The sequence below is a fragment of the Plectropomus leopardus genome, chromosome 7 (assembly GCF_026936395.1).
Source record: "Plectropomus leopardus strain MGB_pleo_1.0 chromosome 7, ASM2693639v1, whole genome shotgun sequence".
Classification (NCBI taxonomy): domain Eukaryota; kingdom Metazoa; phylum Chordata; class Actinopteri; order Perciformes; family Serranidae; genus Plectropomus; species Plectropomus leopardus.
Genome location: NC_142182.1, coordinates 2,647,810 through 2,672,500, shown reverse-complemented (window position 1 = coordinate 2,672,500; position 24,691 = coordinate 2,647,810). Strand labels below are relative to the sequence as shown.

At 39.7% G+C, this 24,691-nt stretch overlaps 1 protein-coding gene across 6 annotated transcripts in view; it reads left to right on the top strand.

The window, feature by feature from the left end:
• Nucleotides 1-24,691, top strand: part of cadps2 (Ca++-dependent secretion activator 2) — a 218,898-nt gene that overhangs the window by 111,888 nt on the left and 82,319 nt on the right. For all 6 annotated transcript variants that reach the window (XM_088079645.1, XM_088079646.1, XM_088079644.1 and 3 more), the window contains exons 9-12: nucleotides 3,354-3,420; nucleotides 4,914-5,022; nucleotides 7,277-7,477; nucleotides 18,510-18,646. In XM_088079645.1, coding sequence (XP_087935771.1) covers nucleotides 3,354-3,420; nucleotides 4,914-5,022; nucleotides 7,277-7,477; nucleotides 18,510-18,646 — 514 coding nt within the window. The remainder of the gene's footprint in view (nucleotides 1-3,353; nucleotides 3,421-4,913; nucleotides 5,023-7,276; nucleotides 7,478-18,509; nucleotides 18,647-24,691) is intronic.

Sequence of the window (24,691 nt, the reverse complement as noted above, 5' to 3'; positions counted from 1 at the left end):
AACACTTTCTAGAGAAAACATTTATCCTCCATCCTGTTTTCTGGTCGTGTTTTTGTGCTCGGTATTAAGGAAAAACACCTGATCTCACTGTGATTGCGTCAGGAAAAATGACTAATTTATGATTTGTGATTATTTGGATTTGATGGCCTTTTATGAAATCCAGAAGCATGAAACATCTTTTTAATTAATAGTAAAATGAATTGGTATGTTTGCAGTGAAATCAGGGACTCCAAAAAACTTCATTAATTTAACAAAAAAGAAAAATGCATTCATGAGAAGACAAAGCGACTCATTATAAAGTAATTCTTAGTGTCCTTTTCCTTCCACGGTGAAAATGACTGCTGTGTAAAAAAACATATTTTCTTTAAAGAAATCAAAATCTAAATATTGTGAGGTTATGACTTTTGATGCCAAAAAAAGTGTTTAAAATCTGCTGCATAAACTGAATATGTTTAACATTTAGTGAAATATTTCTGCTTGTGCAGCTCATTTCAAACCTCCTTTCTTACAGGTCTTTTATTTATTAATTTGAAGAAAAAAAAATCTGTGCTTTTTTTCAAACAACTTACAAATTGAGCCGTTGTAATGGGATTTATAATTCAACAAAAACTGAAAACCTTTCATTTATATTCAGTACAATTCTGCAGAGGTCACTACGAAAGGAAATGTCATTTCCTTCAAGTTATTTCATTTTTTTCTCATGAATAAGTAAAATGGTTTTCTAATTGTTGCAGAAAACGGAGAATCTTTGAAACGTAAAATGTAGTGAGATTAAAAGCAAAATTAAAAAAAGACCTATGATACAATGACTTTGTGTTCCACTGCAAAAAAACCTCCTCCTTTCTTGCAGGTCATTAACCCTTTGAAATCTGGGCAAATTGGTTTGATTTCTTCCAATAAGCAACCTGAAAAGTAATGTTAAAAATAAATAAATGAATTAATTAACAAAAAAACTGAAAATAAGCAAAAGTAGAAAGCAGAAGAACAAAAACAAGAAAAATGACACACATGAGCGCTGATATTTATTTTATAAAAAACATGAAGATATTTTCTTTAACATAATAATCATAAATATTGTTTTCCAGACATTTTTCCTATTTTTTACATTTTGTTTTTACCCTCCCCTCCCTTTGTTCCAAACTAATTTTAAAGTCATCTTCTTGTCTCCTTTTTCTAATTTCTTGAAATTTGTGGGACTTTTTTTTTTTTTTGCCACATTGGTCTTTTGTCCCCATTTTTTTTCAAATAAATCATACTAATTTTGCTCTGGTTTCAAAGGGTTAACAGCTTGTGAAAGACGTCTTAAGACAGCAAAAGAAAAACTGATGTCAATCCAGGTTTCAAAGGGTCAACTGTTATTTAGACTTAGATTTTTATTATTTTTATATAATTCTTTTCTTTTTTATTTAACCTTTATTTAACCAGAAAAACCTCTAGCGATTAACATCTTTTTTCAAGAGCTTTCTGGCCGAGACAGACAGCAACAAAAATTACAGACAAGATGGACCAAAGATACAAAATCAGAATCAACAACTCCAAAGATAAATCACTAATATTGTCAACCAGTCATGTTGTGAGCTTATTTAACCATTTTTACGCTAATAAGTGGCTCAGGTGCAGCGGTTTCTCTTATTCTGGCTCATTTTAACCTCCCGACAGTCAAAATTCTTGAAATAGGGGAATGTGTAGATTTACTAGAATAGTCCAGGGTCTCACCGCGCTCTAAAAGCCCCTGAATAAAAGTCTGAATATCCAGCTAAATGACCAGTTAAAGATGGATGTTTTTTTTGCAGCGAGGACTGTTAAATGCCTGCAGTGAACTCTTTGGAGTCTGCAGCCCATCACGGCGGCGGCGGCGTGCGGCTGAATGGATGTTTGAAACCCTGCAGGAGGACGGGCGGCCAAATAATTTTCACAAGTGGCCGGCGAGCGGTGCCACATGTTAACCCGGAGTCGCGCAGAATGGCCCAGATTCTCCGTCCAGACGCGGCGCAGCCTTGACTGGAGGCCTTTTCTTTAAGGGCGGGCAGCAGGGCTGAAGAAAGAGGTCTCGCCATCGATTGATTTTCCTCACTTGCACTTGCCTGTATCCCACGCTTCAGGAGGCCCGGGAGCAGCCATTGATTGAGAGGCCACACTGGTCATTCTTCCATTTTTCCTCGAGTCTCCTTCAATGAGCTGCTGTCTGTGTCGCGGCCTCTCTCAGCTCCGGACTCATTACTTTCTCCTTTTACTTTCACATATAGGGGGGGAGGAAATTAATGTGTTAATACTGCTCACAGCTCTCAGGACCGATGACATGATGTGGTGCGATAAAAACAAAAGAGGACAAGCATCGAGCAGCTTTTAAAATGGGCTCTGAGCGTCGTGGTTTGTGTTGTTTAGCAGATAATAGACATCAGCTGATATGGCTGATATCTTCAGAGCGCCGTCTCATGCCGAACATAAAATCTGCAGATGTATAAAGACACGGAGAGAAATGCTTCCCTCAAATGTGTGCAGTGATTATTTACTTTTGTCCCTGATTGTTACGTTCAACGCCTCGCTCTCTTGGATTAGAGCATTTATAGCAGTGATGCTCAATCTGCTTTGTTTAAGGGCCCGTTGATGACAGGAGGCCGGGGGCCAATCGCAGCAGCCCTATAGTGCATGTTTCCAGGATTTAAGGATGTTTGAAGGATTTTAGGGAATTTCTACGTTTTTCAGATGTTTCTAGGATTTGAGGAAGTTTTTATTGTATTTTGAGACATTTCTAGGAGTTTAGGCTATTTCACGAATTTTAGGTCATATTTTGGAATTTTTGATATTTCTAGAGTTCTAGGACATTTCTAGGAATTTGGGATGTATTTAGTATTTTGGGACTTTATAGGGATTTGAAGATGTTTATGACATTTGTCAGACATTTCTTTGATTTTAGCAGGTTTCTAGAATTTCAGGACATTTGTAGGATTTAAAGACGTTTCTGAAATGTCAAGGATTTAAGGACAGTTCTTGAATTTGAGGTCAAGGTCATACATTTCTAGAGTTGTAGGACATTTCCAGGATTTTAGTAAATTTCTAAGATTTTGGGACATTTCTGGGTATTTGGGATGTTTCTAATATTTTTGGACATTTTAGGGATTTGAAGATGTTTCTTATTTTAGGACATTGCTCGGACTTTGGGACATTTCTGGGATATAAAGAGGTTTTTTTGTTGGATTTTAGGACTTTTCGAGGATTTAATTATGAGATATTTAGTTAGCGCTGGTTTAAAACAGAAAAAGAAGCAAACCCTTACACTGGAACACGATAATATCTGGTTAATTAATGGCTGAAATGATTAAGCTGATGTCATGTTGTCCCTTGTGTTTCAGGTACCTGTACGCTGTGGGTCAGAGAGTCTGGAAACGCTGGAAAAAGAGATATTTTGTTCTTGTTCAGGTAAGAAACAGAAGAGAGGGAGATCAGATGACATGTATTGATCTGTGATTGATTTGGAAAGTGTGTCTTCAGATCACAGAGACACTGCAGACTGCAAAATAAAGACTAAAGGCAAAAAGTAAAACTGAAGTAAATCTGTCTGAGGTTAATAAACCTGTTTTAACCGATCCAGCACCGCTGAAATTTAAAATGATTCATTGTACAGAATTTTTGGTGTAATTAAGATGCAGCAGATCAAACATTTTGCCCTCTCAGATATTATGTCCTCACACTGAGGTATCTCTCTTTTAAAAACTTTGTGTTACTAAAAATCATAATCTCATTTCAATCGCTCTACTTGAAATGTTTTTACACATCGTCTGAGCACTACAGTTCTGCTGAAGCAAAGTTAATTGAGTTTTGGTCTCTTAAATTTCTCATTTACACGTTTTCACCTGAGCTGTTATTAACTTTCTGAATACTTAGAGATCAATCAGGGTCTTTAAAGGCAAGGTCAAACTTTTAAATTCAAATTTAGTCTGTTTTTTTGTGAAATAGAAGTATGTCTGAAAGTCTTTTTTAAGGCTGTAAAAGATCGTTGGGCTGAGTATCTTGTGTATTTTGACTGAGGGTGTTAATGTCCGATTCAGTGTTTCACTGCATTTCCGAAATCCTTTGAAACTCTGCGATCCTGATGCTCAATGTTCTGCTGCATCTTTATTCACTGCACCAAACCAAGATGTCTGCAGGAGGTGAAACATAAAATAAAGTTATGATGCGATGCAATGCGATACAATACGATACGATACGATACGATACAATACGATGCGATATTACAATGGGGAAATTTGCATCATAACAGCAGCAAAGGGATATCATAGCAAAAGTATGTACAAGATATATAAAGCAATAAGATCAATGGGAAAGAACAATATAAACAGCATAAACAGTATGCAAAAGTCTATGGTTAAAATAATATTTACACCATTTGCACATGGATAATTGCACATTGTGATAAATTGCACGTTATGGTGATAAACTGCATGTTCTGTTATGAATTGTACCCATTTACATCCTTTTGCTATGTGTGGTCTAATGGGAGCAGTGCTGGTTGTTTACAACATTTAAAACATAAAGAAAATATGAGATCCCACTCAGAAATGTTTTATTGCCAAGTTGGTTTGCACGTCCAGTGAATTTCACCTGGTGATTTGGTGTATGACAGTAAACGTGGTCAGGCGCCCTTACGTGCACGTAAATCACTGAAAATGAACCTTTTGTGAAACACCATTTTCACACTTGACATGTTTGACGTGTATGTCAAACATGTCAAGTGTTTGTTATTTTTTGTGTAATTTCTTCTTAAATATAAAGATTAAATTAAATGTATATAAATCCAAAGCTGTTTGGGACGAAACAAGCACTAGAAATGTGAGAAAACCAAATCCCACTGTGTGTGACTAAATAGTGCTGTATTTGTGGTTCATTAGTGTGTGTTTGTGTGTGTCCTGCAGGTGAGTCAGTACACGTTCGCCATGTGCAGCTACAGAGAGAAGAAGGCGGAGCCTCAGGAGCTGATGCAGCTGGAGGGCTACACGGTGGACTACTGCGACCCTCAGCCAGGTTAGCCTCACCTGAGCCATCACCACGCAGAGCTTTGTGTAGTGACTGCACGCAGAAAACACACACTGCTGCAGGAGAGGATTAAAATGAGCTGTTTGTCAAATCTGTTGTGCAGCAGCCAGAACGTGCAGTTTCTGATGAATCAGGAGACGCACAGTTCTGAACTGTAATTATAACGCTGCCATATGGCCAAGTGACCGCGCTGAACGAGGTCCTCACGTCTTCCTAATACATTTGGAAAACGTTCAGACTTCTTTGGCTGAAATCAAACCTCCAGACTTCCCCACGTTTGCAGATTCACACTTACAGACGTGTTCTCTGTAAGTCTCATCGAGTCTGCAGGAACCTTTGAGCGGACTTTCTGTGAATGATCCATAAATCATTACAATATTGATGTTATCGAGAGCTAAAATCCTGACAACACTTGGCGTTGGGAGGTAATGTGTTAAAGTGATGTGCCGGCTACACGAAAACACTGCCAATGCAGTCGATGGCAATCTTTTGTCATGGTGAACACACAAATTAAGAAGAAAGAGTAGGGACGTCTCGATCTCTGATCCGAGTACTCTAACATCTGCCGATGCAGAGTCCCAATCCAATACTTTTATTTTCCCAGATAATACAGCTGCACAGTGCACACTTCAAGAAGACTTCTTTAACCCTTTCGAACATCAGCAAATCAACATGATTCCTTTCAAAAACAAGAAAGCCATGACGCAATGAAAGAAGAAATGACCCCAAAAAACACCAAAAAAAAACCCCAAAAAAACAAGGAAAACAAGACTGGACAACGTGAAAAGGTGCTTAGAAATGTACAATAACATGATTTAAATGTGTAATAATGATAATTATAAATACTTTTTTTCCCTAGCTTTTTTAAAAATCTTCTCAATCTGTTTTTTTTTTACTCATCATATTTTTTCCCATCTGTGTTGAAAGAAATCACACGCTCAGGATTCATTCAAAGATTTAAATACTTTAAATACTATCACAAGAAAATTGCTTCATCTTTAAAAAGGTTAAAAATCGATCCAGTGTATAGCCTAAAATTTGCAGCATGTATAAATGAATAGCTCTGCAAAGCATTAGCCTGTTAATATTATTCATTTATTTATTTTTTTTATTTTACAAAAGAAAGTATAAAGCAAAAAATAGTCCCTTTATATATTTTTTTTTGGCCTCATCACTGTCTTGACTAAATTTCTCTGTCCCTTTAAGGGAGTATTTACGAGTGTTTCTTCGCTGCAGCCTGAGTCACCTGAATTGACTGTATTCCACTGAGTGTTTATTTTTGTTGTCTTCACATCTTTTTGGTACCTTTTAATTGTAGTTTCCGTGGTGATTTAAACTGTAGTGAGCTCTGCACTGCTGCCTGTCTCTCCTCCGAGCAGGGCAGAGAAACACAGTGCGCTGTGGTTAAAACCAAAACTTGAGGCTCTCACAGTGAGCTGAAACAAAACAAGTGCTCATAACTTTGATAAATATCATAGATAAACAGTCTCAAACTGTGTTTTTGTTAATGGTGTGGTATATTGCAGTGGGCGGGGCTTAGCTTCTGCTCTGACACACACGGTAGCTCAGTAGTGGGAAGAAACAGAAAACTGAGACGAGAGTCAATGAATGGTGTACTCCGTGTTGTTATGCATTAAATTAAAAACATGTGTGACAGACGACATAAAACAAAGGATCGGATCACTTCATAAGCTAAAAAAATCCTCATCAGTCAAAAGGTGACCGAGTCCAGGGTTTGGGATTGGGTTGCGACATCTCTAATGAAGAGCATGCGAGTCCACATAGGGCAGGCAGAAGGGTCGGTGGACAGGTCATTAAAACATGGACTTTTTATTTATTTATTTAGATTCTGGGAGGGCTTTTATGGCCTTTTTTTGATATGACAGCTAGAGAAATGATAGGAAGTGTGGATGACATGCAGCAAAGGTCTGCCGGTTGGATTAAAACCCGTAGCTGCGACAAGGACACGTAGTATCCGGAAATGGGGTGCACGCTTTACCAACGGAGCTACCTAGAGCCACACAAACACAAAGTTTTAACCAGGAGACCGCCTAACTACACAAAATATTTACTTTGATACTTTATGAAACTATGTCAAGTACCTACCATCGCTTTTGTCCCATACGTAGTTACCAAAACCTAGGAACTTAACCAGGTTTTTTTTCTCTAAATCCAGACAAACTGTTTGTTTCACGGTTTGTTAGTGCCGTTTGCTTATTTTCCTTCTCGTGCTCCTCCTCAGGTCTGCAGGGCGGCCGGGTGTTCTTTAACGCGGTGAAGGAGGGCGACCTGGTGATGTTCGCCTGTGATGACGACCAGGACCGGATGCTGTGGGTCCAGGCCATGTACCGAGCCACGGGACAGTCGTACAAACCGGTCCCGCCGCCGCAGAACAAAACCACAAACTGCAGAGGAGGACTCCAGAAACCAGCGTCCCCAATCAGTAAGTTCTCTTTCTCGCCGGCTTTAATTGGATGCTTTCAAAATAAAACCTGCAAAAACAGCAGATTGGACAGAAGACATGGTGAAGTATTTCAGACTTGGATTTGCACTTGTATAGTGCCTTTCTAGTCATTCGACCACTCAAAGCCTTTTCATACTGTTGGCACATTCACACACATTTACACACACCGAGGTCACAGTTTTTAAACACTGATGCACAATCACACACTGATGGAGCAGCCATCAGGAGCAGTTTGGGGTTCAGTATCTTGCCTAAGGATACTTTGACAAGTTGACTGGTAGAGCCGGGGTTCGAACCGTCAACCTTCTGATTACTAGAAACTAAAGACAATTAAAAGGAAACCACATTTATTATTATTATTGTTATATTTAAAGTTATGTTACAGAAAGGAACTATTTTCGTACTTTCTGTCAGATTGTTTCCTTATTAGTTTTTACCTTTTTTTTGCTAATTTAGTTTTGAAATTTTTATTTTTGTATTATTTCTTACAAAGTTGCATGCTTATTGCTTTCCTCTTATGTCTTTGAAAGAAATCAGGGTTGTTCATGTTTCAAAGGATTGAAGGAACCTTGTACAGTTTTCAAAAAACTTTTTTTTCATTCAGTATTTCTCACCAAAAAGCATTTAGTACCTTCAAAGTCTGACAAAGGAGCTGAATGTATTTTTTATTTATAAGCCAATTTTTAACCTTTTGAAAACTAAGGAAATAGGCTTTTTTCTTCCAAAAACCTGGAAAGTTGGCAATGAGCATCTCAACAAGAAATAGCCCAAAATTAGCAAGAAATTACAAAGAAAAGTAACAAAACAGAAGCAGGAAATGTCGTGAAAAAAATATAAGATAAAATAATAAATAATTACAACAAATAAATGTTTTTTTCTTTCCTGTAGCCTATTTTTAAAGATATAATCAAAATAATTTTAAATATAGTTTTTTTTTTCAATTTTTTTCTCCTCAAGTTAATGATTCTCTCTCTTAGTTTATTTTTTAGCTAATTTTCAGGGTTTTTTCTTGTCACCTCTTACACAGTTTTGGCAGTTTGCTGGACATTTTTATGCCAAGTTGCAGACTGCATTTTTTTCCCCACGATTTTGAAAGAAATGAAACCAGTTTGCTCACATTTCAAAGGTTTAAATACTTGTTGAAGGTACCTGAATGTACAAGAAAATATATTGATCAAGGTTTCAAACGGTTAAGATGCTTTTAGTCCTAAATTGGTTACATCCTTGTTTTCTTGCTTGTACTCTTCCTCTCTGATGGCTCTGTTGGCTTCATCTTTTGGTCCGTCGCATGCAAACAAAATCAGAGACTTTGCTCCATAGCGCCCTTGGTGGCCAAAGATTTGGCAGTGTGCTTTTAAGTTGTTTTTTTTTCTCCTTTCTGTCTTCCAAATTTGTGTTGTGTTAAATTTCCTGTTAGTTTCCACATCGTGTTCTTTCTTTACTTAGTCGTCCTCCCCGTCACCGACAAACCTTATCTCATTCATTATCTTTGTGTGAGGAGGACGCCGTGTGCGTGCTCGACGGCCGCCTCCTCCCGGCAGAGCATTGTGACATGAAGAGCTTCATACTGAGAGCTGATTGAGACTGTATTTGTGTAATTTTAGTGCGGCGGCGGCCCATTCTCGCTGTCGCTCGTTAGCGTTTAATGGAATATATTGAAGCATTAATGGAGAGAGGTGCTGACACGCTGTTTGCAGGAGGAAATAGAGGGTGTCCCTGAAATAGCTCTTAACTGGGTGCTAAGTGCCGCTTTGTGTGTGTGTGTGTGTGTGTGTGTGTATGTGTGTGTGAAAGGTATGACAGACAGTCACTCTCTCTTTAATAACAATCGTGCATGGGTCTGTAATTTTGAGTGATCTTTCATCTTTTAAAGATGCAGAAAGTGTAATTTTGTTTGAAGGGTTTGTTTGGAACATAGAGAGCAAAATGCAGCACAATAGATCAACCAGATCGACAATTAAAAGAGAGACAAATATCCCTGTGAGCAACAGCTGAATAACAATAGAGGAGATTAGTCCTCGGTTAATGATATTCACATAGTTTCAACAGTAGTAGGACTGGTTAACAGGTAAACAAGCAAAAGTCAAGTCAATTTTATCTATAAAGCCCATTATCACAAATTATTACAGCATTCAACATCCCTCTATCCTTAGACCCTCACAACGATGAAGGAAAAACTCCCCCCAAAAAACCAACCCCATATCGGGGAAAAAATGATAGAAACCTCAGAAAGAGCGACTGAGGGGGGATCACTCTTCCAGGAAGGACAGACATGCAATACATGTCATTAAAAGCAATAAAATTACAGCAGGTGACAAAATGATATAAAGGAAAGAGAAGAGAGGGAGGAAGAGAGAGGGGGAGAAGTAGTAGTAGTAGTAGTACAATAATAGTAACAATAACATGACATATAACAATTGTAATAGACATAAAAATAATAAATGTAATTTATAATAGCATGTAATGTTACATGCAAATATTGCAGTTCATGTATCTAGCGATAACTTTCTTATTAGTATATTAATAGTGGAGACATGACTAATAATAATGGCGGTAATGCAACCGCAATACGGGCACAGCCAAAGGCAGGATCACAGCATCAGCACAACCATCACCACGATCCAGGCGCAGCCATGATCCACGAACTCACGAAATAAAGGAGCACGGACGCTCTGGAAAAGACATCAAATGAGTTTTATGCAGTAAAAGCACACAAGGATAGATACATTAAAAAAACTGTACATTAATATATTGAACAAATAAATGAATGATAAGAAGAATAAAAAGGAAAAAGTGGGGAAGAAAAAGCATCACGTTCAGTCCATTTCCATTGGATTCCTGACTGAGACAGTTTGCTCAGTTTTTAAATGGTCACACAGCTTGTAAAAAGTGCTTGAACTCAGCAGAAGAAAACTAACGTGAGTCCAGGTTAAGTTCTGTTAGAGAAAATGATTTGAGGAATAAAAGGAGGATCACTTCGAGTACGAGCAACAGAAGAAAAAAAGCTGATCATTTGGGGTAAAACTGAAGACATGAGAACAAAAACGATCGTGATTTCCATCAAACCAAACCAGTTTTTGATGCCGTTTTCCTGCTTCATGAGCAGATTTCAGCAGCTGGCCTTCGTGACGTTCTCGCCTCCGAATTGTAAAGAAAAGGACAAACAGGCGAGCGAGAGTTTGCTGCAGAAGCTCCAGGAGACATCACTTCCTGTCACCCTGGCGCCCGTTCACTGCAGCCAGCAGTTCACATAAACAAGATCACAATGAACCAGCGTTCAAACAACCCACAAAACAAAGTCCAAACACGTGGAAATCATCGGAGGCCGCGGGGAGGTTCGGCTCCGGCCTTTAACCTGAAATCCACTTTTCTCGCACAGACGCGACTTTGTCCTCGGTATGAACAGACCTGTTGAGGGGCGCTCCTCAAGTTGTTTATCGGAGGTGTTTACACCTGTCAGTTGTGTTTTTTAAGAAGCAGGTGGTCAGTTGACAACGAGGACGGTCCTGAGGAGAGACGTCTGAATTGTCCATCTGCTTTAACCTCCTGAGTTTTCAGCGGCGCCCTCAAAACGCATCAGAACAGCTGCGTATTCGCTCGTGCACTTCTCTCAAACTTTTGCACCGAGTTGAGTTTGTTTTTTTTTTTGCTACGGGAAGCCTCGCTCAGCCAGACGGAGACTGATGGACTTGTCTGTCTGCATCTTCATCTCTGCTCGCCCTGACATCATCCTCATCGCCGCCGCCACGCTTCGACAGGCAGATCAAGTCACATCTCTCAGCCCCGGTGCACCTGAAACTGAAACGCTCTCCTTCCTCCTCCTCCTCCTCCTCCTCCTCCTCCTCTTCCTCTTCGTCTGCATCAATAACCTGCCATCAGCGGACGCCAGCACCTCTCAGAGCGGGATGTCACATGGATGTGACTGTTGCCGTGACGATACCAATGTAGCCCAGACAAGATGGATATGGAGAGATTGAGCACAGAAAACTACCCCCGCCCTTACACACACACACACACACACACACACACACACACACACACATACACACACACCTCAACACTCACCCAAACAAGGTAGAGACATATACAAACCACATGTAGTTAAAAATGACATTTTACATTTTAGCGCTGTATCAAATTGGCGTTGCACTTACATAACGAGATGCAGTCAAGATGAGAATAAAACCATCAAGACAATGCTTTTTTTTTATTTAATGCACTCTTCTTTCTTGTCAAAATGTGGTGCCTACAGTACCCACAATGCAGGTGCAGGCAGTTTAGTGAGCCTTTATCCTGCAGCAGAGATGAGCAGAGGTCTGTAAACTCACTTCTTTCTTACTCCACACTAGAGCCGGGCGTTATGGCTTTAAAATTTTATTGCGATATTTAAAGGCTTCATCTCGATACACGATATATATACGATATATGTTTTTGCATGCCCTTTAAACTAACGTTAACTACTAAAACACAAAATGACTGAATCGACCACAGTTACTATTAAGTTAAATAAAGCAGCTACTGTCACATAATAAAGTTGAATTTACTACTTTTATAATAACATTTAATAAAATACGGTTATAAGGTACTTTTGTAATGCATTTTTTTAAAGTATTGTTACAATTAAATAAATCAATGCGGAACCCATGGTGCTTTTATTTTATTTATCTCAGGCATAAAGTGTCGAGGTTTTGGCTGTGAACTTGGAGCCTCTGCTCAACAGTTGGATGCTTGATGTGTTAGCAGTTAACCCTTTACCAGCACCTTTGAAACAAATTGAAAGCAATTCAAATTGCTTGTTTGAAGAAACAAAAACAAGAAGAACATGAAATAAGCAAAAATGGATCATAAACAATAAACAACCATAAAATTGCTCGGTCATCCGGGAGGGGCTCGGAGTAGAGCCGCTGCTCCTCCGCGTTGAGAAGAGCCAGATGAGGTGGCTTCTAAGGCATCTAATTAGGATGCCTCCCGGACGCCTCCCTGGTGAGGTGTTCAGGGCAGGTCCCACCGGTCAGAGACCCCGGGGAAGACCCAGGACACGCTGGAGAGACTATGTCTCACAGTTGGCCTGGGAACGCCTCAGGATCCCCCGGGAAGAGCTGGACGAAGTGGCCGGGGAGAGGGAAGTCTGGGCTTCCCTGCTTAGGCTGCTGCCCCTGTGACCCGACTCCGGATAAGCGGAAGAAAATGGATGGATGGAAAATTGTGATAGTAAGACACAGTTGTCCTCTGTGGCACAGCTAAAAAATGCAGTGCCATGCAATACTTTATAAACCAGTAAAGGATTTTTAAGATCAATGCAGAAATTAACAGGCAGCCAGTGTGAAGTTTTTAAAGCACGCGTGATGTGACCTCTCCTTCTGGTCTCGGTCTGAACTCGAGCTGCAGACTTCAGAATTAGTTGCAGCTGATTAAATGTTTTTTTGGGTTTTTTTTGGCAGACCAGAAAGGAGAGCGGTACAGCAGTCAGCTGCTTGCAGTAAAAGTGTAGTCTCTCCGCGTTGCTCAGAGAGGAAAATGGCCTGACTTTGAAAATATTTTTTGAGTGATAAATGCTGTTTTGTGATACAGCGTGTATGTGTTTTAAAATTAAAATCTGAATCAAATATGCGTTCTGGATTTCTTGCCTCTTGGCTCTGGTTTAGTCCAAATGCGTTTATTTTGGAGGCCAGTTTCTCACTAAGAGCCTTTGAACCAATGACCAGTACTTCAGCTTTGTGCTGGTTAAGTTTCTAAAAACTTCTGTGACATCCAGGCTTTAACTGCTGACAGGGAGAAAAAAAAAGTTTAAATTTATCTTTCCAAAACTTTAATTCCTGTTTAAAGCTATAATCCTTCGATGTTTTTATGATATTAAGCCTCAGTTTTGTATGTTAGTCATAGTCAGCACTTTATTCTGTAATTATTTCTTCATGTTGGTGGCGGGGTCCGCCATCCGCTCGCTGGATTCAAAAAGCCTGATGAGAAACTGTTTGAGGAATACAAAGTGAAGAAACCTGCAGCCATCTGTGCCAGAAGCACTGACACCCATCCATATTTTCTCTCTCTCACACACACACACACACACACACACACACACACACACACACTCCCTACAGATAATAGCTGAAAGTTGAACTTGACACGGATCAACATCACTTCTCCGCTGTCTGTCCCCCAATCAATACTGCCCCCCTCCTTCCTCCTCCTCTTATTATCAGCACTAATCTATATCTCTTTGTCTCGTTTTCTTTAGAGTCGCCTCCTTCACTCGCTGTCTTTTCTCCAAATTACATTAAGGACAATCCCGTGTTTCGGAGGTAACGAATGTAAAATGACCTACATCGGAATTAGACAGAGGGAAAGCAGGCCACAGGAGCCAAAGGGCAGTGACGGAAAAAAGTGGGAGAGTCAGAAGAAAAGAACGACGGGAAGAAAAGGAGAGGAGCGTCGATTGGAAGTTGATTGTGGAGATTTCACTTTTGCTGTCTTTTATTTTCTGTTTCGGACAAAAGCGACAATGAAAGGAGGGAGGAGGAGGAGGGGGGGCGGTGGCGAAACACAAATGTCTGAGAGTCCTTGCGGGCTTCTCTGCGTCCACACAAAAACAAAATGGCAGCGTTAATAAAAAGCGATCACTAATGCTCGACTTGGGCGCGAGGCCGCGGGCGTAGCAGGCGTGGAAACGGCGGCGGGCATTCTTCAGCGAGCCGTGGTCTTTTGTGGGGCCATGTGTCACGCTCAGAAACTTCCCATCCCGAAATGTACTACTCTGTGGCAGGCAGAATGGAGAGTGTTAGGCTTTTCATTTGGCGGGGCCATTAACAGGAAGGCCTGAAAGGACTGGAAATGAACCCGGGTTTGCTCAGGCCGGGACGCCCCGCGCCTCTTCTGCTTCTTTTATTTTTCCTTTTTACTGTTGATTCTTTCGTCGCTGACCCCGAAGCCTCGTTATCGTCTGCAGCTCCGGGCGCTGCACGATCAAGCTGCAAAAAGAGCTCAGGCTATCTGTACTACTGCGTACAAATACTCATTAGCTCAGTGTTTAGTCACAGTATAATTCTGATCGTATTCTATATTTTTTAGTTTTCTTTATCGCAGCCTGTTGTAACTTCCTCCTTTGTGCCGCAGAGCTCAGTTCTTACCAAAAACACATCAGTGAGCCAAACTGTGTCACGTCTCTTCATTAGCATCAACACACACATCGTCCTGCTACAAACACTCCCTCGAGCACCAAATGTGGATTACTTCGCCGATGAAAATAGTCCCCAACAAATGCACTTTTTACTCCTTTTTATTGGATAAAAACTACAATGAGCAGCTGTTTTCAGGAATTACCGAGACTTTTTATTAATACATTTGCTTTTAAATTAACTATATATTTGTGAGGTGAACGATTTTAAATTTTCTTGAATCTGAAAACCACAGACAGACGGGGTAAAGACACTGAGAGACAAACTTACACATTGCTGCTTTTTGTCTTTTCATGGGATTTGAAGACATTCGAAAAACAGAAGCAGGGCAGCATGGTGGCTGAAAGGCACCAAAAATGTTGTCATTTCCTCATTTCATCTCTGGACTTTTAATAATTAAGGGATAGCATGCTCGAAGTCAAATCACTATGGTGAAGAGGAAATTTTCATCATGACTTCCTCACTTTTATCCGTGGTGGCCTGCCTGAATTTAAACTACATACTAAATTGTGCAAATATGAAACACGCCTAATGGAAACACATCAAGCTTGCAAAAACTCCCAAAAATCAGAAAAAAAGTTTTTATGCTTGCATGAGGTGGTGTTGCAGTTTTTGCAAAACTGCAATGGAAACACTTTTTTTTGGCTTTTCTAGGTCACATGATGCTATGGCTATGTGCTACAAGAGCTGAAAAGTTGAGCAGATCCATAATTCCTCTGTGAAATCGTTGACTATCAGCTCCCAGAAATCCCTAATACGTGGCCGCTCACACGTAGAAGGAGCTCGCCTTTCCATTATCGCTCGCATAACACGCCTGATAATGAAATAAGGACGGCTAGTGTGGTGGCTGCAATAGCTATAAAGCTGCTAATGTTTTAAACATCCATTGCCATGGTTACTGGTCGCAGAACATCGCTCAGTGGAAACACAGTCGGCTCCATATTGTGTTTTATCGACATTTTTGCTCACATCTGTAATGGTCATCCTCTTCGAATGTTGCCTTGTTCGTAAGGATCCGCCTCACTTTTGGCAGATCTGTGTTGCGACTCTGCAGCAGCTTTATAAAGCTGATGCTTTACGTTTGTACAGTCAGTTGTCTGACTAAGTATTGATGAAAGGCGAAAACGTCACAAACGTGGGCACTGATAGAATAAAGTAAATGGGTTTTATTTTGAATTCAGATCAAATGAATGTGGGAGCAGCGGGCAGTATTATCAGCCCCAAACTGAAGGAGCTGCACATGCTGGTGAACAAGTGCAAAAGTTAGTGTAATATGTTAGAAATCTGAAAATGAGTTAATTATATATATTTGAAAAATTAAAAAAATTAACAAAATAAATTAATGGTTTAAAAAAACTGTATAAAATATGATAAAAACAAGTTGTCAATGTTGAATAAGACAAATAAGAAAAATAAAAGTGTCTAAATAAAATAAACAACCATGAACTAAGTATAAAAAATAAACAATCAAAAATGAGAAATGATAATGAATCCAGTAACAAAATCTGTTTAAAATGTATGGTAGAAAAAACCAGTAGTCAATTTAATATCATAAAAATAGAATTGAATAGAATTACAACACAATTAAAATAACTAAATGCATCATAAAAAAAAATCTGTATAAAGTTTAGTAGTTTTGCCAAGCTTTTAGTAAAAATCAGTTTGTTTTTTGTGTTTTTTACAGTGATATGTTTTTATTAACTGATGCTCACATTATTGTACAATTCCAGTTCCAAAAATATTTTAGTTTCCATTTGTGCATTTGAAAGAAAATGAAAATACTAACACTAATTTAAAAAAAAATTTAAAAACGCTTTAAAAAGGAAAAGATACACAAAGATACCCATAGAATAATGATAATAATAGTTTAAAAAAAAGTGAAAAGAGGCAAAACTTAAGAAAACATAGACAGAAACAGCAAAACAAACGAACAAGTAAAAAGCAATTTGATTACAAAAATGTCAGCTGTGTGGTTACAGTGTCTGTTACGTGGTTAACGGAAGAATTCATTCATTCAAACCTTTATTTAAGATTCGCGAAATCAATTGATGGAGACCCTCGTTTTCAATGTTGCCGAAACATAATAATAAAAATAAACAGAAAAACTAGCAATAATAGCATAACAGATTCCATCACCCAGATTACCTTTTTTGCACAAAATAATTTACTCAGTACTGCTGCTGCTTTCCACAGAGTCCTGGATTTATTTATTAAAAATAATCTGAAACATAATAAATATTAATATCAGTCCGCACACACAGGTTTCAGTCTGTCTGTCTGTCAGGAGACGTGCAGCTCTGTAGATCACTGACTGACTCATATTAAGTCATTTATCAAGTAAAAACACCCAAATTTTAGCTTGGTGCGTCATTAAAACACATGACAAAGTGAAAAATCTGCCTTTCTCGTCATGTGGACGTGAGGCTGATGGGTGGCGTTTTGTCGTCTGCTCGATTCCTGGCTGCTTTTTTCGACTCTGTGAGTCACTTCCAGTGTTTTCCTCACATGTCGTCCATGTTGGCGAGTGTTTTGTGTCAGCTGAGAGTCCTGACAGCTTCACAGAGGATCTGTAGCCAACCGAGGTGGGAACTATTAACCACAGCACTGAGAAGTGACGCTGCCAACGTGTGTGTGTGTGTGTGTGTGTGTGTGTGTGTGTGTGTGTGTGTGTGTGTGTGTGTGTGTGTGTGTGTGTGTGTGTGTGTGTGTGTGTTCACTACACTGCTGAGCTCAGAAAGAGGCGTGAATGATTGCGAATCTGAACACTTTAATGTATCACCTCTTTAGCTGATGGCACCGTGCAAATAAATCTGTGCACACGTTTAACTTCAGGACACAATTTTCAGTTCTCTTTCTTTTTTTCTGTCTTTCTTGCCCCCTTTCTTTCCACCAGGACGATATTTCCTCAAATATTTTGAATTTTCTCTCGCTGGAGGCGCCATCGCAAGTATTCAGAGAGTTTTACGATCAACCGTAGATGCTGCAGCTTCAAAGGTTTCACCAAAATATAGGAAAATATAGGAAGAATTTTTCATACATTTTAAAGCCTCCGGGAACCTAAATCATCAAAAACCTTCAGAGCATTGTGCAACGTGCAATGTTGTGCACCTGAGCGACTCTGGGCACTCTGTCTGGGAAGATGGAGCAGCAAAGGAGTGAATGTGTGATGAATTTAACCTTTTGTTAATTAATGTAGAAATAAAGCTCTCTGTGGCTTCGAACAACAGCAGCTCTCTCATTTTAGTGCAGAGCGACAGATTAGATTTAAAAACGCAGCCAGAGTCAGAGGGCTGGAACAGATAGAGCTGCACCACGCCGGCTCTGCTTTACTTCATGGCTGTCGTCGTGGAGACCAGAGACAGATGTCAAAGGTGGGATCCAAGGAGGCGTCACTCAAACCGTGACCTGCCCACACAGTCTGCAGAAATGCTATAGAGTGACGTATTTTTGTACACTTGGGGATTTTCGACTATTTAGGCTATACACGAACTACAACGCGGTCGCACGTCTTAAACATCACCACTACAAACACGTTAAAAACACAATCAAAAAATATCATAAACAGATAAATCTACAAGTTCGAGTGCGGCTGTTGTTGTAAATCTGTAAAAGGTGGCGAGTGGGTTTAACCCAGAGACTCTGAGACGAGCGAACCGGAGGAGCAAAAGGACCTCTGCGTTTTAGGACTCAGTGCTTCACCAGTCTGTTATCTTCAGACTGAGCTGCTTTCAACTCAGTTTTCTAATAGTTGTGAACATTTATTTTAACTCAGATTTTTGTAGATCTTTGATGCGACACTCAGCTTTGATTCCTCGTCTTTTTCTGTGTTTCCTCTTCAGGTCTGGACCCGTCTCAGCGACAGGGGGTGGAGGAGCTGATCTCCGCAGCTCCGTGTCGCTTCGACCACGCTGCCCTCTTCACCATTTTACAGAAACATACTCTGCAGCACCGCATGAACGACTCCTTCTCCTGCCTGGTACGTTAACACCAACACGTCGTCTCACACACACACACACACACACACACACACACAGATTGGGAGGCGGGAGGGTTGGGAGGTGTTGTTGTTGATGACGGTGGTGCCGTATTTTCACCTTCGTATTTACTTCTCACTTCTGTCTTTTTCAAACGTGAAATGAAAGCTGTGTTACATTACATTACTTTTTTATTTTTGTGGTCATAGGCCAAAGGTCAAGGTCGCTTTCACCTCATCTGTCTCATTCTTGTCAGCACAATATCTCAAAAAAAATCTAGAGGGAACATTTTCAAATTTGGTACAAATGTAACTTGGACTCAAGGAGGAACTGATTTTGATTTAAAGATGAAGGTCACTGTGACCTTTTGTGTTTCATTTTTGTCTCTGGAATATCTTAAGAACACCTTAAAATTTGGCCCAAACATTTGAGTGGATTCAAGGATGAACTGATTAGATTTTGATAGTCAAAAGTCAAGGTCAAGCTGACCTTGACTTTAATGTTGTATCTCAAGAACACCTTGAGGGAATTTCTTCAAATCTGATACAGTGTCCACTTGGACTCAGTAATGAACTGATTAGAATATGATGTTTAAAGGTCAAGGTCACTGTGACCACCTCATTGTTATGAATGCAATATCTAAAGATGGCCTGGAGTAGGTTTCCTCAAATTTGGCACAAACATCCACTCGGACTCAGGAATGAACTGATTAGAATCTGGTGGTCGAAGGCCAAAGGTCAAGGTCACGGACCTCAGAAAACATGTTTTTGGCAATGATTCAAATCCTGTTCTCAAAATACAAACAAATGTCTAATGGGATAAAATTGTGAAGTTCTGACATTTTATATCAAAGACATCAAAGATAAACTGTGACAGTCTGGCCGTCACTGCGTATCACACTCAGGAACTGACCGGGACTTTTGGTCAGACGCTGAACTGGTGACACCATCTTGATCTTGAAACTGCTGATTGCAGAGATGTGTGTGAAGCATCCGTGTTTTCACAGATGCTGAGTGTGAGCTCAACTTGACCGGTGCGCAGAGGCATACATACGTGTGGCGGTATTTCTGTTTTATTGGCAGTTTTAACTTTAAATATTCAGTAAAATAAGAAGCAGAGATGGAGCGTGTGAGGGTCTCATACACAGTGGGCACTTTTAATTTAAGGGGGCATCATGTTGAAGCATGTAAGAAAAGAGAACTCTGAAATTTGGCACCAGTCGATTTCATTTAAGTCGGTGCTCGCTAAGATTAATCCTATTTGATTGGCGGCCTTAAAAGTACCGTGTTCAGTATATCAGTGAACAACCCTGTGTGAGACAGAGCGCTCTCCCCCCTGCCTCCCTCTCTCCCCCCCTGTGTGTCCAGCCTGGGGGCCTCTCTCACACTGATTGAGGGGATAAACGCTCTAATCAATACTTTACAAATAGGAACATGACCCTCATAGACAACTGCTGGGCTGACTCAATGGAGGGGGGAAGGGGGGGCTAAGTAACTCTGTGTGTGTGTGTGTGTGTGTGTGTGTGTGTGTGTGTTCGGAACTGGGGACTTCATTTACTTTTACTTCACTTTACTACTTAAACTTACTTAAATACTTTTCTATCTGTATTGTAAATCCTGAACCTTTCTGTGAAGTTTTGTCCTCGTGTTCACATTAAAGCGGGATTTCTACGTCACATCAAGATTAAAATAAGTTTGCAGTCGTTACCAGGTGGAGTAGGCAGTGTAGAAAACGTTTTTAGCTTTGACTTAAAAGTGGTCAGCATATCAAACAATAACAGGAAGCCCTCCGTTAACCAAATACCTTTAATTTTAAGTTATTTGTGCTTTTAAAGGACAGTAGGCACAGACCGTCATCAGACTGTGAAGCTCAGATCCGTAGCAGTCGGCTCACCCTGACATGTTTTGCGTTGTGTTCTCGTCTTTAAAAAGAAATAAAAAGCAGCAGAATGAGATGTGCACCAGAGTGACATCTGTGCCTCTTTCATTTCTCTACCTGCCTCACCAGGACTCTTTCCAGCTCTGCAATTAGACCGATCCATTCACGCCGCCCCTCTAGCTCCTCTCCCTTCGGCCTTTTGTGAAAACTCGAGGGCTTTGTGTTCCAGCCTGAGCCCCTTTTCACCAAACACTCTGAGAAAAGGCCAGTGCCTCGGCGTGAGGGACATCTGTTGAGAAGTGGCTTGGATTCATGTCATGGACGGGGTCATATTTTATTCACAAAGAGTTGAACCCAACAACAACAACAGTAATTAGGCAGAAATTTGGTTTGTAGCTGGGGCCCAGAGTCCTGCTGACAGGATCAGTGTAGTTCCCACTGATGATTGAAGGGTTAAATACCAGTGAGTTCCAGCTGAAGTGGTTCGTCCATGTAGGTGGGAAGACGAGAAAGAAATTCTTGAAATAGCTTAATCCGAAACTATAAACGATTGTTATGTCTTTAAAGTTTGATATGAGAACTTTGGAGCGATTGTCACACAAAATATAAAAAGAAAAGCAGTCTTTATATCTCACAACATGAACATGAGGCTTGTAATATTTCATACCTTCATACCTTTAAATTTAATTGGGGTATATGGTATATAACCCCTGATGACAGGTGGGCTTTTCAGATCAATAAATACACAATAGAAACCCATAAAATGATAAGAAAGTAATAATCTGACACCTATATTCCATATATAACACAGAAACACAAGACTGACGAGGCTCAATATTCTCGTTAACTCATAAAACAGACTTCATCCAAATTTGACAGAAACAAAGTAAAACTCACCCAAACTGCTTTGGTTACTCTTGCTAGTAATCTGATCAGTAAGTCCACTGTTTTAACAAACAGCAGCTCTGGTTTGGTCTAAATAAATCCTTAATTTTCCATGTTAGATGTAAAAAAAAAACACGCAGTTATTCCCCTAAGTTTATCTCTGCCTTCTGGCCACCGGCTGTTTGCAGTCCTGTAACTTCTCCCTCCACCACTAGGTGTCACTGTGTCTTTCAGCTAAGCTGTCTGTTCCACTAGTAGAGACCAGAGACTGAACTCTGGTGGTGCCTGCTGTGTACTACATACGAGTTTAATAGAAAGTATTAATGACAGTATCGAGAAACATACCTTTCTAAATGGTATACCGTAATACCGTGATACCGCCCTTGCCTAATGGACATGTAATTAACCAAAAGACAACATTTCAACCTAAAATGAATTCTGCCTTATGAGGCCGGACAGTGTGAGGATGTCTCAAGAATTTTGCAGTGATGGTGAGTTTTGGGTTTTCTGTCTAGCACTGCATATAGCATATATATATATATAAGTAAGAAAATCAGTAGCCTTTGGAATTTAAATTTGGCAACTAAATAATACATTTGGTAGTTTTAAGAACTTGAAATAAGGTCCTGCAGGATCGAGCGTAACTTGAAAGTCAGCTGATGAGTTGGATCATCAGCAGCTTGTCTTCGTCCCAGGACCCCTGCGTCCTCCCTAAACCTCTGGCTAGTAAAGCAGAAGGAAAAGGGTCATGGGATCATGGAGAATGAGCAGTGAACTGGACAACATGTTTACCTCTCCACGCTCCTTTAATCCACACTGTGACGTAACTCTGACCCACTTTGGTCCAGTCTGCCTTCAGTGTCGGACACTAAAGCATCTCCAGACATCTTTGTCTCCATTTTTATTTTTTGTAGGATGAGGACACGCAACTCGAACTGTCAGACTCTAATACAATCACTCAGTCCGGCTCCTTCAAATCTCAAGGTTCCCGGTGATTGTTACGTTTCTGTTAATGAATAAACACATATACAACAAAAACAATTACTTTAAAAAAAAAAAACACCTTCCAAATGCATGGTTTTTTTTTTTCAAGATGAAATTTTAAGCAAAAAATAATAATTTAATTAAATCAATTATTTTATTTATTATAATAATTAAATTGTCCGCCAAAAATGTTTTTAAAAAAACAGCAAAAATAAATTTAAGACCAAAAAAAAAAAAAAATTAGATAAGATGGAACTAGAAAATGGTTTAACGACGGCTCAGTGATTCTACTTTAATGCATTTTCTTGTCTTGCTTTTAGTTTTGCTGTTTGCAAACTATTTAACCCCAAAATCTGAGCTAATTGGTTTAATTTCTTTCAAAAAAGATTGGGGGAAAAAGGCAATGACCAGTTTGGCAAGAAATGTCCTACAAATTGCAAAAAATAAATCAAATGTGAATGGGAAATTTTCCCAAATAAAATGTTTTTAAAAAGAGGGAGGATTATAAGAAAAAGTATTTTAAAAAGGGAAAATGTCCCAGAAATAATATCTATAATTACAATAATTTTCGCAAAAAATGTAATAAAGTACAAAAAATTTTTCCCAGCAATTTCTCTCTCTTTTTTAACTTTTAATTTATTTTATAGATTTTTTTGCTTATTTTCAGGTATTTTGTTATTTTTATTTAATAATTAAATTTTCACTAACTTTTGAGCCATGCCTTGTTTAGTTGCTTGTTGCCTTCTACATGTTTTTGAAAGAATCAAGCCAGTTTACTGAGGTTTCAAAGGGTTAAGTAGCAGATCCCACCAGAAACAAATTTGTGATGTGAATCTTTAGAATAATTAAGAACGTCCAGCTGCACGTGCTGATGGCTGCTCTCCAAATTAAAATCAGTCTTTTCTAAAATCAGGTTTTACGGAGTTCAAAGACGAGAGGTGGACTGATATTTTAATGACACTTATAACAGATATTTCTGTCAACATTTAGAATTTGGGATAAAGCAAACTTTGTTTAAATGGCTTTTGCAAATGTTTAATCAAAACTAAAAATTTCAACATTGTATACAGCAATTCCCAGCAACTTTTTTTTTATAAAGTCAAGTGAATAAAAAAATAATATTAAAAATATGTCCCTGAAGTTTTACAAAGTAAAAGTTCCTCCCATGCTGACACTTTCATTGCACTTTTCAATTAGTACATTTTATTGGTGATCATTGAAATAAAATGCCAATACAGGTAATCTGCAAAATGCTTAATATTGGTCCCAATAATCAGCGACCATCAAAGACTGAGGTTTGGACTCCAACGTCGTCCCTCTGCAGACGGGACAGTTTCAGATCACAAAGACACTGATATTCGTAATATTTTGGAGTAATTGAGCTGCTCTTGAAAATGTAGTACTGTGAAATGTGAGTCTGATGACAGAGTGATAAATCTCTGACTGTTGGGGTCACAAGAATCTTTGGAGCAAAAAATGGTTTTATGGGCCAAAATCAGCCTGAGGCTCCTCGGCGTTTCACTCTCAGCTTCCTGTCAGGCGTCTGGAGCGAAGTGACGAGCTTCAAGCCGAGGTGTTTCGACGCCACGCGCCAATTTCACTTTTTTGGGGGTCATGTCGTTCCTTGGAGGGAGGCGGCGGACGCCCGGCGCTCTGACACGGATACGTGCAGCCACGGCTGACGGAGCTAACGAGGCAGTCGGCTCGTTAGCCGCTAATTGAGCGGTCAGCGCCAAGACTGGAGTTCGCCATCTGTTTGTCACAGAGGAACATCTTGTCGCTTCGCGCCCGTCGACAGGCCCCTCTCTCTCCCCGTGGTGTGATATTAATAGCTCGGGCTCACAGACGGAGGAAAAGATGGAGGAAGAAGCTGGAGAAAACGACAAACAAACTGAAGAGTGGAGGGAACTTGGAGGAGGAGGAGGAGGAGGAGGAGGAGGAGGAGGAGGGGTGTGGACACTAAAAGGCCTGCAGAGCCGAAACGTGCCAGGTCCAGTTAACCCCGACAGGAAGCAGCATGTCTGCGAGAGTCTAAATAAAATACTGTCGTCTGATTTCAAGTCCTTAAATGATCTTATATACAGTTTAACTTACCGAAATCATTTCTCAGAGTGCTTTTATTCTAGAGAGACATTAGACCAGTCAACCATTTACGAAGAAATTGGTGAAATTTCAATTTAATTTGGTGACAGAAATTACTTAAAAGCTTGTTGAAAAATAACACTGGCTGCTGGGAATCAGTCAGCAATCATTTTTATATATATAAAAAAAGATTAGAAGTCCTTAAAATTTTTAAAAAC